The 14,882-nt window shown below is 35.4% G+C and overlaps 1 protein-coding gene across 1 annotated transcript in view; it reads left to right on the forward strand.

Moving 5' to 3' along the window:
• The first annotated feature begins 4,989 nt into the window (after positions 1 to 4,989).
• Positions 4,990 to 14,882, forward strand: part of LOC122747948 (phosphoglycerate kinase 1-like) — a 60,282-nt gene continuing 50,389 nt past the window's right edge. Inside the window, 1 exon segment of the mRNA XM_043993713.1 lies at positions 4,990 to 5,079. Within this exon segment, the coding sequence (XP_043849648.1) occupies positions 4,990 to 5,079 (90 nt within the window).

Genomic DNA, 14,882 nt, shown 5'->3' on the forward strand with positions numbered 1-14,882 from the left:
CATGTCATTTAAGGAGTTCATTATTTCATAGGGGTTAAAGCTATAAGGGTCCTTAGAAGTCATCTCATTCAAATACCTCATTTTACAAATGAGTGAACTAAGGACCAGGGAGGTTAAGTGTTTTGTTTTGTTTTTTTATGATCACAGGTAGTAAGTGACTTTCAGGATTCAAATGCAGATCTTTTGACTCTAAATGCAGCACTTTATTTATTGCATGCATGCTTTCTTGGAAAATAATCTATTGCCTTTGATTTACCTTTTTAAAGCATTTTTTCAGTTAACAATAATTTATTTTCTCTCTACTTCCCTCTTTGCATTGAAAAAAATAATAAACTCTTAACGAATATGCATAGTGAAGCAAAAAAAAAAAATTCCCACATTGGTCATGTCCAAACATAAAACTCATTCTTCATGCTGATTTCATCATCCTGTTAGGAGGTAGGTAATATGCTTCATCATTGGCTTTCTGGACTCATAGTTGGTCATGTCATTCATCAGAGTCTTTCAGATCTATTTATCTCTACAACATTGTAGTTATTGTATAAATAAATCATTCTTCTAGCTTTTCTCACTTCATTTTACATAACTTCTGACAAATATTCCAAGCTTTCTCTGAAAGCGTCCCTTTCTTTTTTTTTACAGCATAATATTATTCCATTATATTCATATATCATAATTTATTTAGCCTTTCCCAAATTTATAAGCACCTCCTTTTTTATATATAGTCTTTGCTACTAAAAAATATTGCTCTAAATATTTTTGTTCATATGGTTTCTTTCCTCTGATTTACTTTTTAAGAAAAGTGTGCATCATGTAGTGAGGAAAAAAATATTAGACTGGAAGACAAAAGACTGAGGTTATAAATCCCTGCTCAGTCACAAACTAAATAAGCTACCTAGTCCTCTGGGCCTCAGATCTTCTGTAAAATAAAAGAACTGAACTAGGTAATCACTAAGTTTCTATTCATACTAAAATTCTGTGAAAAAAAAGATAAATCTAAATTTTGGTGTACCAAATGGGATTAAAAATCATATTTCTACATTAGAGATACTCCCAGAAAACCTCAGTGCAGTAGTAAGCTTTGACAAACAGGAAATATATCTTGGAGGTTAGCATTGTTTTGATTTTTCTGTACCTATGTTAAATTCAGTCCATGAGCGGATAGGCCAAAGAACAAATAAAACCATATACTAAGGCATGGAGTAGTTACACTCTGCTTTGGTGAGGGATGTATTCATGTGAATGAAACTAGATCTCTGAACTAGCTGCTGATAACAAAGTAAGATTCAAATAATTGTGTAGTCATATTGTTTTATGAAATAGGAATTTCAGAAAACAGTAGGTTTGGGATGTGAATGTCTAGTTTGGAAGATGCTGACTGAAAATATATTTGTGTACACAAACACACACATATATGTGTGTATACATATATGTGTATATACATATATGCATGTATATGTGTATGTATACATATTATACATAAATATATATGCATGTATATATGTTAATATATACATGTCAATATAAATATCTATCTATGTGAAACTCCCAGGTCACATATATATTATATGTGTATATGCATGTATGCACACATACATGTACACATGTATATATTTGGCCTGGGAGTTTCATAAATTTCATTAAGAGGACTTTAACCTGAAAAGAAAAAGAAAAGAAGGAAACTGCTTATGCATATGTACCAATACACAATCAGCAATACTTCATAAGGAGAAGAAGAACAGAAGAGATACCTGTTAATTTAGAAAAGATGACATCCAAGAAAAGGCAACAATAAAATCCTTAGACATGAGTACACAAAGGAATAAAGAATGAGCTATAAGCAAGGAATACAAGAAAGGAAATTTTATTGCTTATGTATCACTAAGATAGGATTTATTGGAATATGCATTTGAAAAAGCATATTTTTCAAAAGAAATACAGTAGATAAAGTGGTTGTGGCATTTTATATTTAAAATGGAATCTAAAAACTAGAAAAGGGAAGTGTGGTGGAAAGCATTTGGGTAAAGAGAGAAACAGAATCAATATTGTTGAAGGAGTATAGCATAAATCAAAAGTGTCAAAGACTTCCTAGAGAAAAAGATTAAAATGTTGTTGCGAAATATCAAGCAAAATAAATAAAAATACAATACAACATAGATAATGTTGATTTGTGGTTTTCCAAGTCAATATGTAGTAGTGAATTGTTTTTAATTTGAGTTTGACACCATTGCTATAGACCACCTGTAGAGAGTAAGAAATAGATGGTAGAGTTTAGGAAACATGTGGTACAGAAACAAGATATAGCAGTGATTGGAGATTTCAGGTCTCATGATATCTGCTTGAATATTGCTCCTATTAAAAGAAGAATGGCATTAATACATTCTTATCTTGCCTAAGTGATAATTTCATCATCTAAAAGATGGAGGGAGTAACAAGAGGGGATGCTATCGTACACCTAATTAAATAAAAAGATGGTTACTGAAGTATCAAATGTGAGAACCATTGAGGCATATTACCACCCCATCTTCAAATGCTTGGTTGGAAAGGAAAAGAAGGCTGGGAGTAATTGGGCATGCAGCCTAAAGTTTAGAGGAACAGATTTCAAAGGGTTAAAATAAAGGACATTGGTAGGTTATTATGGCCTAAAACTTTTCAGATGTCATCATCTGAAAAAAGATTGGAAGCTCTCAAGAATGAAATTCCAAACATGAAAACAATTATTACAATACAGAAGATAAGGGTGGACCTATTTAAAAATAATTGTGGGTGCACAGAATGAATCAACTTATTGAATGCTTGGAATGTTACAGACATGCTGCCTGAGCAAGTAAGACAGTTCCTGCTCTCCAAGAGCTTACATTCTAATAGGATAATATATAATATAATATAATATAATATAATATAATATAATATAATATAATATAATATAATATAATATAATATAATATAATATAATATAATATAATATACTATGATATAATATAATATGGAAGTTAAGAGCTGAAAGTTGGTTGGGAGAGGAGAAACAAGGGTATGTGTATAGATATGATTTGGAAATGGCCTCAAAGTGGTGTGGTACTGGTAAGGAACAAGTAAAGAACAAGTAACTGAGGTTTAGAGAGGTTAAGTGATTTGCTTAATACCACCCAGTTAGTAAATGATGTAGGGAGGTCTGGAACCCACATGTCTTAACTAGTATTGTGACAATGTCCCTTAGTGTCCCTTTTCATTATACCATGCTTTTTCAGGGTGGGTGACACTATCTTCTTTCCTTTTTTTAACTATTTGTAAAATCCATACCTGATTTTATTATTAACCTACTCTTTTTCAAATATATTCTCAGTGTGATAGTCTAATCCAATTAACTAGTGGTCATACTGCCAGAGAAACTTAACCATAACAATCAAAATTTGGGGCACAAAATAAAACCAAAAGAAAGGTTGCATCTAAATAGAAGGATGGTTCATTGTAGAGAGGCAGATAAAGGAGTTGGCAGAAATAGAGTCTCCAAAAGCATGTGGTAAAAATTATTTGCCATAAAGATTAATAATTAATAATTAATTAATTAGTTTTTAGCTAACTCATTTGGGAGTGGCCACACCTGGCCACAGGTTACTAAGGCAGCTTTTTGAAGGACCTCCCCTTTTGGGGGAGGGGACATTGAACGCTCCAGGAAGGGAGGTGAGCTACTTCCGGTAAGCAAGCTCATACTGGCTCTTTCGGCTGGGGCCCTTGAGTTGGCAGGCAGGCACACGAGCGACTTTAGACTGACTGGTCATGCATGATGAGTTACTTGCAGAAAACCCTAAATTCCTTTGAACTAGCTTAATTGGGAACGGTCTGGGATTGCATAGGCTAAGTTTAGAGTTAAGAATATCTATCTGTATTTCTATTTTCCTATTTCCTTATCTTTGATTTTTTATTAGTTTCATCTTTGTTGTTTAATTAATTCCCAAGTAATAACATCTGATCCTTTTGTGAACTAAAGCTTAGAATCTCCTTTCTTATTGGCCTGGGAGAAATATCTAAAAAAGGGCTGTTCAGAGGGGAGGGTTTAAAGGTCCCTCCTATTTCCAGGACACCAATATTAAGGCAAGTCACCTAAATAACACTCAGTATATCAAATTTTGGCCCTCACAAGCATCAATAAATATCATTTCATGAGACATTTGGTAATCTCATATTGCAGAGTACATAGAAAAAACCTGTGAAAGTAATTGCACTAATGCTTCAACATGTATTGAAGAGGATGCATGACTACAGAAATTTTAAGAACTTGCTGAGATCCTCCAGGTGAAACTAACTTTGGCTTTGAGGAAGAGGCAGCATAAAATGGGAGATAGAGAGCTTGTTCCAAACACAGGGACTGGAGTTTGAGGACCATCTCTAGCACATGTTGGTTGTATGATTCTGGGCACTTAATCTCTTAACCCCCAGGCAATCCTTTAAGACTCTAGGTTGCAAAGGGAATACTCATCAGTATTGGTAAAAGGGAATTCATCAATAAGAACTCCATGTATTGATGAAATCAAAGCTCCAAATCTAACTTTGACCCACCTCCTACATCACCCCCCACAAAAAAAACCCCACCTTTAACACTAAATGACTTAAATACAAATATAGGAATATGTAAGGGAAGGGAATAAGCATATATTAAGCACCTACTGTGTACCAGACACTGTGCTAGTGCTTTACAAGTATTATCTCATTTGATGCTCACAAATTGGCATCCAAATTTTACAGTTGAGGAAACTAAGACAGAAAGAATACATAGAATATACTCTTCCTGCACAATACCAAAACATTGTACATCTAAATCTAGAATTGTGTGTGTAACTCTCATTGTTGCACTGGATGAAAAATCATAATGCAGTCAGAAAAGGTTCACAGAAAGGCAACTAAAATGATCATGGGATTTTTGTATAATCATAGACTAAAAATGAGGGAGTCCGGCTCAAGGTAGCATATATTCTAACTCTTTAAATCATGATGGGTACTGTGATTGCCATGGAGGATAACAACAAGGGTGGTGGCACAAGTTGCTCATCAGCTGAAGGCTATGTGGAAGAAACTGTGGGAGTGAGTCATAACCACATTCAGCTAGGCTTCAAGAATTCCAGATACCTATAGGTTGGTGAGTGTAGTAAAACGAAATTTTCCTTTTCTACCCAAAATCCTGATCTTCATGTGGAATCAAATTCTCAATTTCTCAATAGCACACCTTGACTTCTGCTAACTCAGATTTACAGAAAGGGGAATAGAAGATCAAAAATTGAGAGAGTCCTTATTCATGATTCATATTTTTCCATTTCCTGCCTCATTTCATAACTTTCAGACATCTTCCTCCACTATTTTCTCCTACTCTCAAGTCTTGTATGAAGTGGTGGTCCTTCTCTCCTCCAAGGCTGCCTTTTTACCTATACTCCCATCCTATCCCATCCCATATACTCCAGAACACTACCCTCACTATCATTCCCACTTTCTCTTATCTACACATTCTCCCTATGTAATGACTCCTTCCCGGCTACACACACACACACACACACACATACACACACACACACACACGTCTTCCCCATCCTTAAAAAAATAAAACAAAACAAAACAAAAAACTCTTCTCACTTGATCCTTAACTTCTGTGCCTCCATTTCATCTACTTTCACTCTCTTCCAAATCCTCTACAATTAATGGCTTCTAATCTTTTATCCTTCAAGTAAAACCATTCTGTCCAAAGTTAACTATTGATCTCAAGTATAAAGGCCTTTTCTCAGTCTTCATCCTTTGTGATCCCCTGAAGCATGTGACCTTGTGAATCACCTTCTCTTAGAAACTTTTTCTTCTCTAGATTTTCATGATACTATTCTTTTCTCCTAATTGTCTAGTGATTCTTTCTCAAATTTTCTTTTTCAGTCATTAACTGTATCATTATACCAATGTTCTGTCCTGGGCTCCCTTATCTTTTTGGGCCTTACTATCTAATTTAGTTATCTCATCAGCTCCTATCAGTTCAACTACTATCTCTAAGCAAAAGGTTCTTAGATCTCTATATTAATCTCTCCCTTGATATTCAGTCCTATATCACAAGGTAGTTTGTTTTTGTTTAATTAAATGTTAATTTTTCCAATCAACAAAAATATACCTTCCTCCCCTTCCCCTAATCCAACTGAGAAAGAAAGAAAAAGCAAAGCCTCTGTTATAAACATGTATAGTAAAGCCAAACAAATCTTTACATTGGCAATGTCCAAAAGAATATATGTCTAAATGAATGTGTAAATATATACATACATTTATATTTATGCACACACATACGCATATAAGTGCACATTCTGAGTCACCTCCCTGTAGGAGGTGAGAGCATGTTTCATCATTAGTCCTCTGGAATTGTTGTTAGTCAATATGTTGATCATACTCCTAAGTCTTTCAAAGTTATTTCTCTTTAGAAAATTATTTTAATTGTATAAATTGTGCTCCCAGTTCTTTTCACTCTGTATACAAGTTCATACAAGCCTTCCCAGGTTTCTCTGAAACTACTCTCCTCTTCACTGCTTACAGTGCAATAATATTCTGTCACATTTCTGTACTATAACTTGTTTAGCTATTTGCCAGTTGAAAAGCATCCCATAACATTCCAATTCTTTGCTATCTAAAAGAGATATAAACAGTTTTGTACATTCTTAGAGGTAATTTTTTTTTTACTTAGGATTAAACACTTCCTTAATCTAGCCTTCCTCTCATTCCTCCTTGCCTCCTTTCCAAATAGATGAGATAATTTTCCCTAACCTTTCTTTTTCTTGATCTTCTTTCTATATCTTTTTTTAAGATCAAGACATAACAAAACCACTCCTAGACTTTCTGTCTAATTAGATGCCTCTATGACTCTTGCTGATGATAGGGGTCATAGGGGATATATGTATATATATATAGAGAGAGATATAAAATTTCCCCATATTTGAATGCAAGAATTTTCTCTTTGTTTAGGAGGCATAAATAAGATGGTGGAGGAAAGGCAAGTGACTCACCTGAGCTCTCCCCAAAACCCCTTCAAATACCTTCAAATAATGCCATAAGACAATTCCTAGAACAGCAGGACCCACAAATGGACAGGGTGAAATAATTTTCCAGTCAAAGACAATTTAGAAGGTCGGCAAGAAAGGCCTGTTGCACTCTGGTGAGATTGGAGTGCAGTCCAGTGCAGGCCATACCAGCGCAGTCACAGAAAGTGCAGACCTAGCCCCAGTAAACCAGGAACGGGCCTTGGGAGCCACTGAATCAGCAGTGGCAGCAACTGCTTCTGGAAATCTTAGCCCACAGATGGTGAAGGGGATGAACAATTGGCCACAAGGAGATCACAGGGGTCTCTTGCTAGCTTTGCCCATACTTAGATATAGGTCCAAGTCCTGGGTGGCAGTCCCAGGGTGAGGAGGAACACTACCACACCAGAGCTTGTAGACTATAGACTGTGGCACAGGCCAAGAGAGTAGTAAACAAATCTCTCCTTTCTATCATACAACCTTGGAAGAACTGAAAACTTACAGGTCCCTAGAAGCATCTCTGAAAACAGCTGCACAAAACCCATGAAGCTTGGGACAGTGTGCCCTCCACCCTAGAAGCAGAGTCCTATTTTAACAAAGAGTTAAAAGTCAAGAAATAGGCTGGGGAAATGTGCAAAAAAGAAAAATATTCTGACCATAGAAAGTGACTATGGTGACAAAGGATATCAAAACATACTCTCAGAAAAAGACAACAAAGTCAAAGCTCCTACATCTAAAGTCTCCAAGAAAAATATGAATTGGTCTCAGGCCATGGAAGGACTCAGAAAAAACTTTGAAAATAAAGAGAGGTAGAGGAAAAAATAGGAAGATAAATGAGATTAATGCAAGAAAATAATGAAAAAAAGTCAACAGCTTGGTAAAGGAGACAAAAAAAGTCCTGAAGAAAACAGCACCTTAAAAAAACACACTAGGCCAAATGGTAAAGGAGGTGTAAAAAAAAGGTTTATCTATGTTTAGTCCCTTGTGGTTGTTTGCATTTATTTTTTTATGTTTTTCTTGTTTTGTTTTGTTTTTTTGTGAGGCAATTGGGGTTAAGTGACTTGTCCAGGGTCACACAGATAGTAAGTGTTAAGTGTCTGAGGTCGGATTTGAACTCAGGTCCTCAAGACTCCAAGGCTGGTGCTCTATACACTGTGCCACCTAGCTGCCCCCTATGTTTTTCTTAACTCTTGAATTTGAACTTCAAAGTTGGCATGCAGCTTTGTTATTTTCACCAGGAATTCCCAGAAATTCTCTATTTCATTAAAAATCTATCCCACCCCTCCCCTCCCCAAAGCCCAGATTATTATATTTAGTTTTTCCTGGGTTAGTTCTTGGTATAAGGCTATATTTTTAGGCTTCTGGGATACTGAAATCTAAGGTTTCTGTTCTTTCAGCATGATGGTTGTTAAATCATCTGTAATTCTGTCTGTGGGACCTAACAATGACAAAAACACTGCAAGCAGCCAGAAAGAAACCTCTTGGTTTTATTTATGTTCCTAGGAGTTTTCATTTTGGAATTTCTTTCAGGAGGCAACTGCCAAATTGTTTCTGTTTCCATTTTATTTTTTGGGTGTTCAAGGAGGACTTGCACCTCTAGTGTGTGAGGGTTTGCTGAGTCCTTTTCAGGGTTGCTCATCCACCTTTGGTGTTTAAGCAGTCACCCAACTCTCACCCGTGGCTCCAAGAATCCGTAGAAGCACAGCACTCACACCCTGGTAAAACTGTCTCAGCAGATGGTCTGAAACAGGTTGAGGGAAACTGACAGGCCTCAAACCTATTTTTGAGTTAAGGGAATACCCTAAGCATGTAAATACTTGCCTACACAAATGGGTGTGTAAGAAAAATTTATTCCAACAACCATAAAAGTGGCTTAAGCAGGGGCAGCTAGGTGGCACAGTGGATAAAGCATGCGCCTTGGATTCAGGAGGGCCTGAGTTCAAATCTGGCCTCAGACACTTGACACTTACTAGCTGCATGACCCTGGGCAAGTCACTTAACCCCAATTGCCCCACAAAAAAAAGAAAAAAAGAAAAAAAAAAGAAAGTGGCTTAAGCAGGTATTGCAGAGTATGTAGAGCTTGGTCCGACATCAAAGATGCCAAGGTCATCCACTGCATCCTGGAACATCACTAGTCATCCTGACTTTTGTCTTGCCATTGGACTTCAATGGCTCTAGAAGACAGTGTGAGACTGCCTCACTTAAATCCAATTCATGCACAAGTGAAGACATCACCCTGTGATGTCATCAGTCATCTTCAAAAATGAAGGATGAACAACACTTTCTGAATCTAAAAGATCTAGGCAATTTACTTTTTTTTCTGGTGCAATGAGGGTTAAGTGACTTGCCTAGGGTCACACACCTAGTAAGTGTCAAGTGTCTGAGGCTGGATTTGAACTCAGGTCCTCCTGAATCCAGGGTTGGTGCTTCATCCACTGTACCATCTAGCTGCTCTAGGCAATTTTTAATGTTTCTTGAAATATGACATAAAATTTCTTCTTTATCTTGGTAATGGCTTTCAAGTAGTCCAATGTTCCTTAAATATTTTTTCTCCTTGTTTGGTTTTCCAGCTAAATTGTTTGGCCGTGTGATACTTTCTTCTAACTTTTCAGGCTTTTGATTTTGTTTTAATATTTATTGCTGTCTCATGGAATCATTGGTGTCAATATGTTCCATTCTAATTTTCAGGGAGTCTGTTGCTTAGGCAAAATTTTGTATCACTTATATTTGTCTGTGTATGTGTTGTGTCCCTCCAATAAAATTTTCAGTGAGGAACTGACCTCCAATTTGTTTTTTTGCATTCCCAATAAATGTTTCTTGAATTCAATTTGTTTAACATGAACAGTAAAAATGAATACAATCTATTGCTGAGAGATTACACAACATAATAAATAGGAATTCAAGAATGGGGTAAGAAAGACCTGGGTTCAGGTCCTTTTTCTGGCACTTGTTGACTGTAGTTCAACCTCTCAGTGTCACAAGGCAATTCTCTAAATTATGGGTTATAAATGAGTTCCTTAATTACATCAGTGAAGGGGAATTTCTACTTGGGGAGTTCCCCATCCCACATTAAACCCTAGGTCTGGGCAAAAAAGAAAAAAATAAATATATCATCTTTTATTATCTTCTAGTATAGTAGATGGGGAAAAAGCTTTTCTGAAAAGAAGGACTTGAAATAACCTGGTACTTTTTATTTTTTATTACAGTTATTTCCATTATTTTTCCCTCAGAGAAATCCCACACACTACTGGTATGCCTGAAAAATCCCCTTAAAGTATTTATAAATAATTAAATTACAAGGACTTACCCCTCTCCCTCTCCATTGCCAAGAGCTCAGAAAAAGTAATTTGTATTGGTATATTAATAGGTGTCAATGGGTGTGTAGCTATTCCTCTTGATACTGAATTTCTTTTGTACCACTTTTAATTTAATTATGTTAGCCAGGTTAGCATAGGTAAAATCATCCTGTATTTGGACTTAATTTCCCCTAATGACCAAACTGCTCAAAGCATATCCACCTAGGTACTGTGCTAAAGTTCATATAAGTTTGAGGGGGAAATTACCCTTATAAGGGCCAAATTTAGTATGGGAAGAGTTAATTGGGCAGCTTGCCATAATATTGGGATTCGGAAAATAATGAGAGACCTTTATGTCCAAAGTTTCCTCCCTTCCAAACTGCCTTTTTTAGTTATTTCTTCCAGACTAATAAGAAAGGAGATTAACAGCCTCTTTTCCACAAACAAACCAGGTTGTATTAATGGGAACAAAATTTACAACAAAGGTGAAGTTAATAAAGCCAGGGACAACAAAAAAAGGGAATAGGGGAAGAGAAAACGAATAAGTTCCCTGGTTCTAGCAAAACTTGACTCAAGCCCCAAACTTGCTTCCAGCTCAGCTAGCAAAAAGAAGTGGTCTCCCTTCCACAACACAAACTCACCACCACCTGGAGTCCATAGTTTCAATGAGAGTCAGCTGTGCAGTCTCCCTCGTTCCATCTGAAGCGCAACCATACAGCTCCTCTCTCCCCCCCCTTTTTGCCTCTCCTACAGGAAGGGGAGGTTCTTAGCCATGCTGAGTCTCTAATTGGTTCAACCTACCCCCTGATCTGTCCCCATTATAATTTGGCCAAGCCCATGTGGACATATGGGAACTACTAGGGGAGGCTTAGATACTTAGTTTGATACTTTGACTCAATAAATGTTCTATTCTATAATCTCTACAAGTACATACTCATCTTCTCTTAGACTTTTCAAGATTGCATCTTTTCAGTCTGACCATAATGAAGCAAAGATGTGGTCATGGAAACCCCAAATCACAGTTAATTCCTTACACTCTTACTCTTCATATTCCATCACTTCCTCAGTCTTAAGTAGGGAAGAAAACTATTCCTCTAGTGGCCAAAGAAGCCCAATCCCAGGAATCATGAGAGATTCAAGTGCTTGTCATTTGTTGATGCTACTTGGGGAACTTGTATAAAAGATCATGATCTGTTGAATATTTTAAACCTTCATGATTGACAAAGTATGTTACAGGGAACTGTTCTTTTTACAACAAGATCTTAAAAAAATTAAAAAGAATCATGGATTCTCTCACATGCTTAACAAATTGTTTGTTTGTTTGTTTTTTTCAGGAGTAAAGAAAGCCCAGCATTTAAAATGTTTCTTAACTTACCTGATACTTATCTTTTTTTATAAGAAACATATAGTAGGCCTTTTCAGTCCCATCCCACTTTTGTGATGTATCTGTCCATGAAACTCAGGAGATCAGTCACATGTAACCTGAACTATGCTGGAGGTGGCAGTGATGGTGGAGTGAGATTAGAAGTTATTTTTTTCTTAGCAATCAGCCTAAGATAAGCTTATTTTTAAATGAAAGCTTTTTAAGCTTTGCCCATGGAATTTTCCAAAGAGTATCAAGCTTATTTTGTTCACTCATGTGTATTTGATTGATATTGGTAACAAATAGAAATAAAAAGATGAAAATATTTTTTAAAGTTTCTCACCTGAGATGTGGTTTTGGACAATAGTGAAGATCAAGTAATCAAATTTGTAGAAAGTGTCACACTGTTCAAGTGTTTCAGAAAACATTGTATTTCTAAGCTCTGGAGTGAAAAGAAAAACTTGGATCACCATAAATCATGAGAGAGGGAACACAACAAAGTGGAAAGAGTGGTGGTTTGGAGTCAGAGAACCTAATTTTAAATCCTGATTCTCGTACTTGCTACTTCTGTGATGAATAAATTAGATTAAAGGACATCTAAAGTTCCTCCCAACACTGTGGGTCAATACTTTGGTACAATAGATTTATAACTAGCATGACATATTGATGAGCATTTTGTAAGAGGAAAATGCCATTAACTCATATCCCTAAGTGTCAAAAAGCTTGCAAAGTCCATGACACAAGAATGATTAAGAACCCTTGCTGTAGGATATCTTTTCTTTTTCTGCTTATAGAGGCTTCTAATTATGGAAACTTGCAGTTATCCAGGGGTATGATTTCAGCATTCCTTCATTACATTTGGGACTTTCATGTCAGGTTCTTCTCTTCATCTCTTCAGAGAAACCTGGAGGGTCTTGAATGGGCTGATGATGAGTGAGATGAGCAGAACCAGAAGAACATCGTACGAAGTATCATCAACATTATGTGTTGATCTATTGTGATGGACTATATTCTTCTCACCAATGCAACGATACAGAAGAGTTCCAGGGAACTCATGATAGAAGAGGGTCTCCAAATCCAGGGGAAAAAAAAACTGTGGAGTATAGATGCTGAATGAACCATACTATTTCTTTTGTTTTTGGTGCTGTTTTTCCATTTTGAAGGTTTTTCGTCATTGCTCTTATATTTCTCTTATAACATGACTAATGCAGAAATATGTTTCATGTTATATATGTGTATATATATATATATATATATATATATATATATATATATATATAAAACCTATATCAGATTACCTGCTGTCTAGGGAAGGGGGTAGGGGGGGAGGGAGGGAGAAAAATCTGAAATTGGAAAGCTTGTATAAACAAAAGTTGAGAATTCTCTTTACATGTAACAAGAAAAAAATAAAATACTTTGTTTAAAAAAAAAACCAAAAAACCAAAAATCAAAACAAAACAAAAAACCAAATAGATGATGGAGTAGATAGAGCACTGGGACTGGAATCACAAATACCTGAGTTCAGATTCAGCCTCAGACACTTACGACTTGTATGACTATAAATAGGTCACTCTCCCTGAGTGCCTCAACCAAAATAGGAATAATAATAGCTTCTATTTCCCAAAGTTATGAGGATCAAGTGAAATACTACTTATAAATTCCTGAACACAGTACCTGGCACATAGTAGGTACTTAATAAATGGTGGCTTCCTTTCATGCCTCAGCCACTTGGGAGAGAGAGTGTCTCTTTGTCTTCTTCAAAGATACAAGCCTCTCCATTTATCTCTACCAAAATCAGCAGTACTTATACCAAATCAGAATTTGGTGGCTAATGGATTTTCTATAAAGGAGAATAATTCTCTTACAACGTGATTAATGTGGAAATATGTCTAACATGATTGTAATGTATAACCTATAGCAAATTGTTTGCTCTCTTCAGGAGGGGGAAGGGAAAGAAGAGAGGGGGAAAAATTTGGAACTCAAAATCTTACAAAAATGAAGGCTGAAAATTATCTTTACATGTAATTGGAAAAAACACTATAAAATGAAAAAAGAAGTATATGGTAGAATCATAAGCACCAGGATACAAAAAGAAACATCTCTAATCTAAAGAAGCTTACACTCTTTTGGAGGAGACAAGTACATATAAAAATATATTAAAAGTAAATACAAAGGAAGTCTTTCCAATTAAATCACAGGTAAAGCATGATGCTAGGTATCATCACAATTAATATAGGTTTCTTTCCCTCTTTTCTTATTTTTATTCCCTTGAATAGCTAGCTATATCAATAACAAGTGAAAAAGAAATCAAGGGAATAAAGATAAGAAAAGAAAAACAAAACAAAACAATCACTTTTTGCAGATGATATGAAGGTCTATATAGAGAAACCTAAAAATAATTTAAAATTTTAATTGAAACAACTATATATTTATATTAATATAAATGATATATAAATAATTTATATGTGTATGTATGTATGCATACATACACACATATGATGAAACCCAGCAGAAAGAGATAGAAAAAAGAATACCTGCTAAAAAAACAGAGAATATATAAAGTATTTAGGAGTCCATCTACCAAGACATAACCAAGACATAATATTGTGTATAAATAAAAAAATATAATATTATCTAAATTAAGTTACTCTTTCATCATCATACCAATCAAACTAACTAAGGGATGTTTCAAAGAGATAGAAAAAAAGTAACCAAAGTTATATGGAGAAACAAAAGATTTTAAAAAATTAAGAGAAAAATTAAAAGGGGGAAAGAGGAGGGATAGTAGGACCATATCTTAAAGTATATTACAATACAGTTAAGTATGGGTTAAAAAATAGAAGTTGATCAGCAGAACAGATTAGATCCACAATATACAGCTGTAAGCTAACATAGTAACTTAGTAGTAAACTAGCAGGCTAGTGTTTGATAAATCCAAATATCCCAGATACTTGGATAAAGTATCAATAAAACCTGCAAAGCAATTTGGCAGAAATGAGGCCTAGACCAACTTCTCATATTATATATCTAGATAATCTCCAAATGAATACAATTTGCACATTAAAGGTGAAATCATAAACAATTTAGAAGATAAAAGAAGAAAATGCCTCTCAGATCTATAGAAAATCACAGAAGCTAAAATGGACAATTTAAGTTATATGAATTCTTTTAAGTTTTGCATAAATAAAACCA

This window comes from Dromiciops gliroides, chromosome 3, assembly GCF_019393635.1.
Source record: "Dromiciops gliroides isolate mDroGli1 chromosome 3, mDroGli1.pri, whole genome shotgun sequence".
NCBI lineage: Eukaryota > Metazoa > Chordata > Mammalia > Microbiotheria > Microbiotheriidae > Dromiciops > Dromiciops gliroides.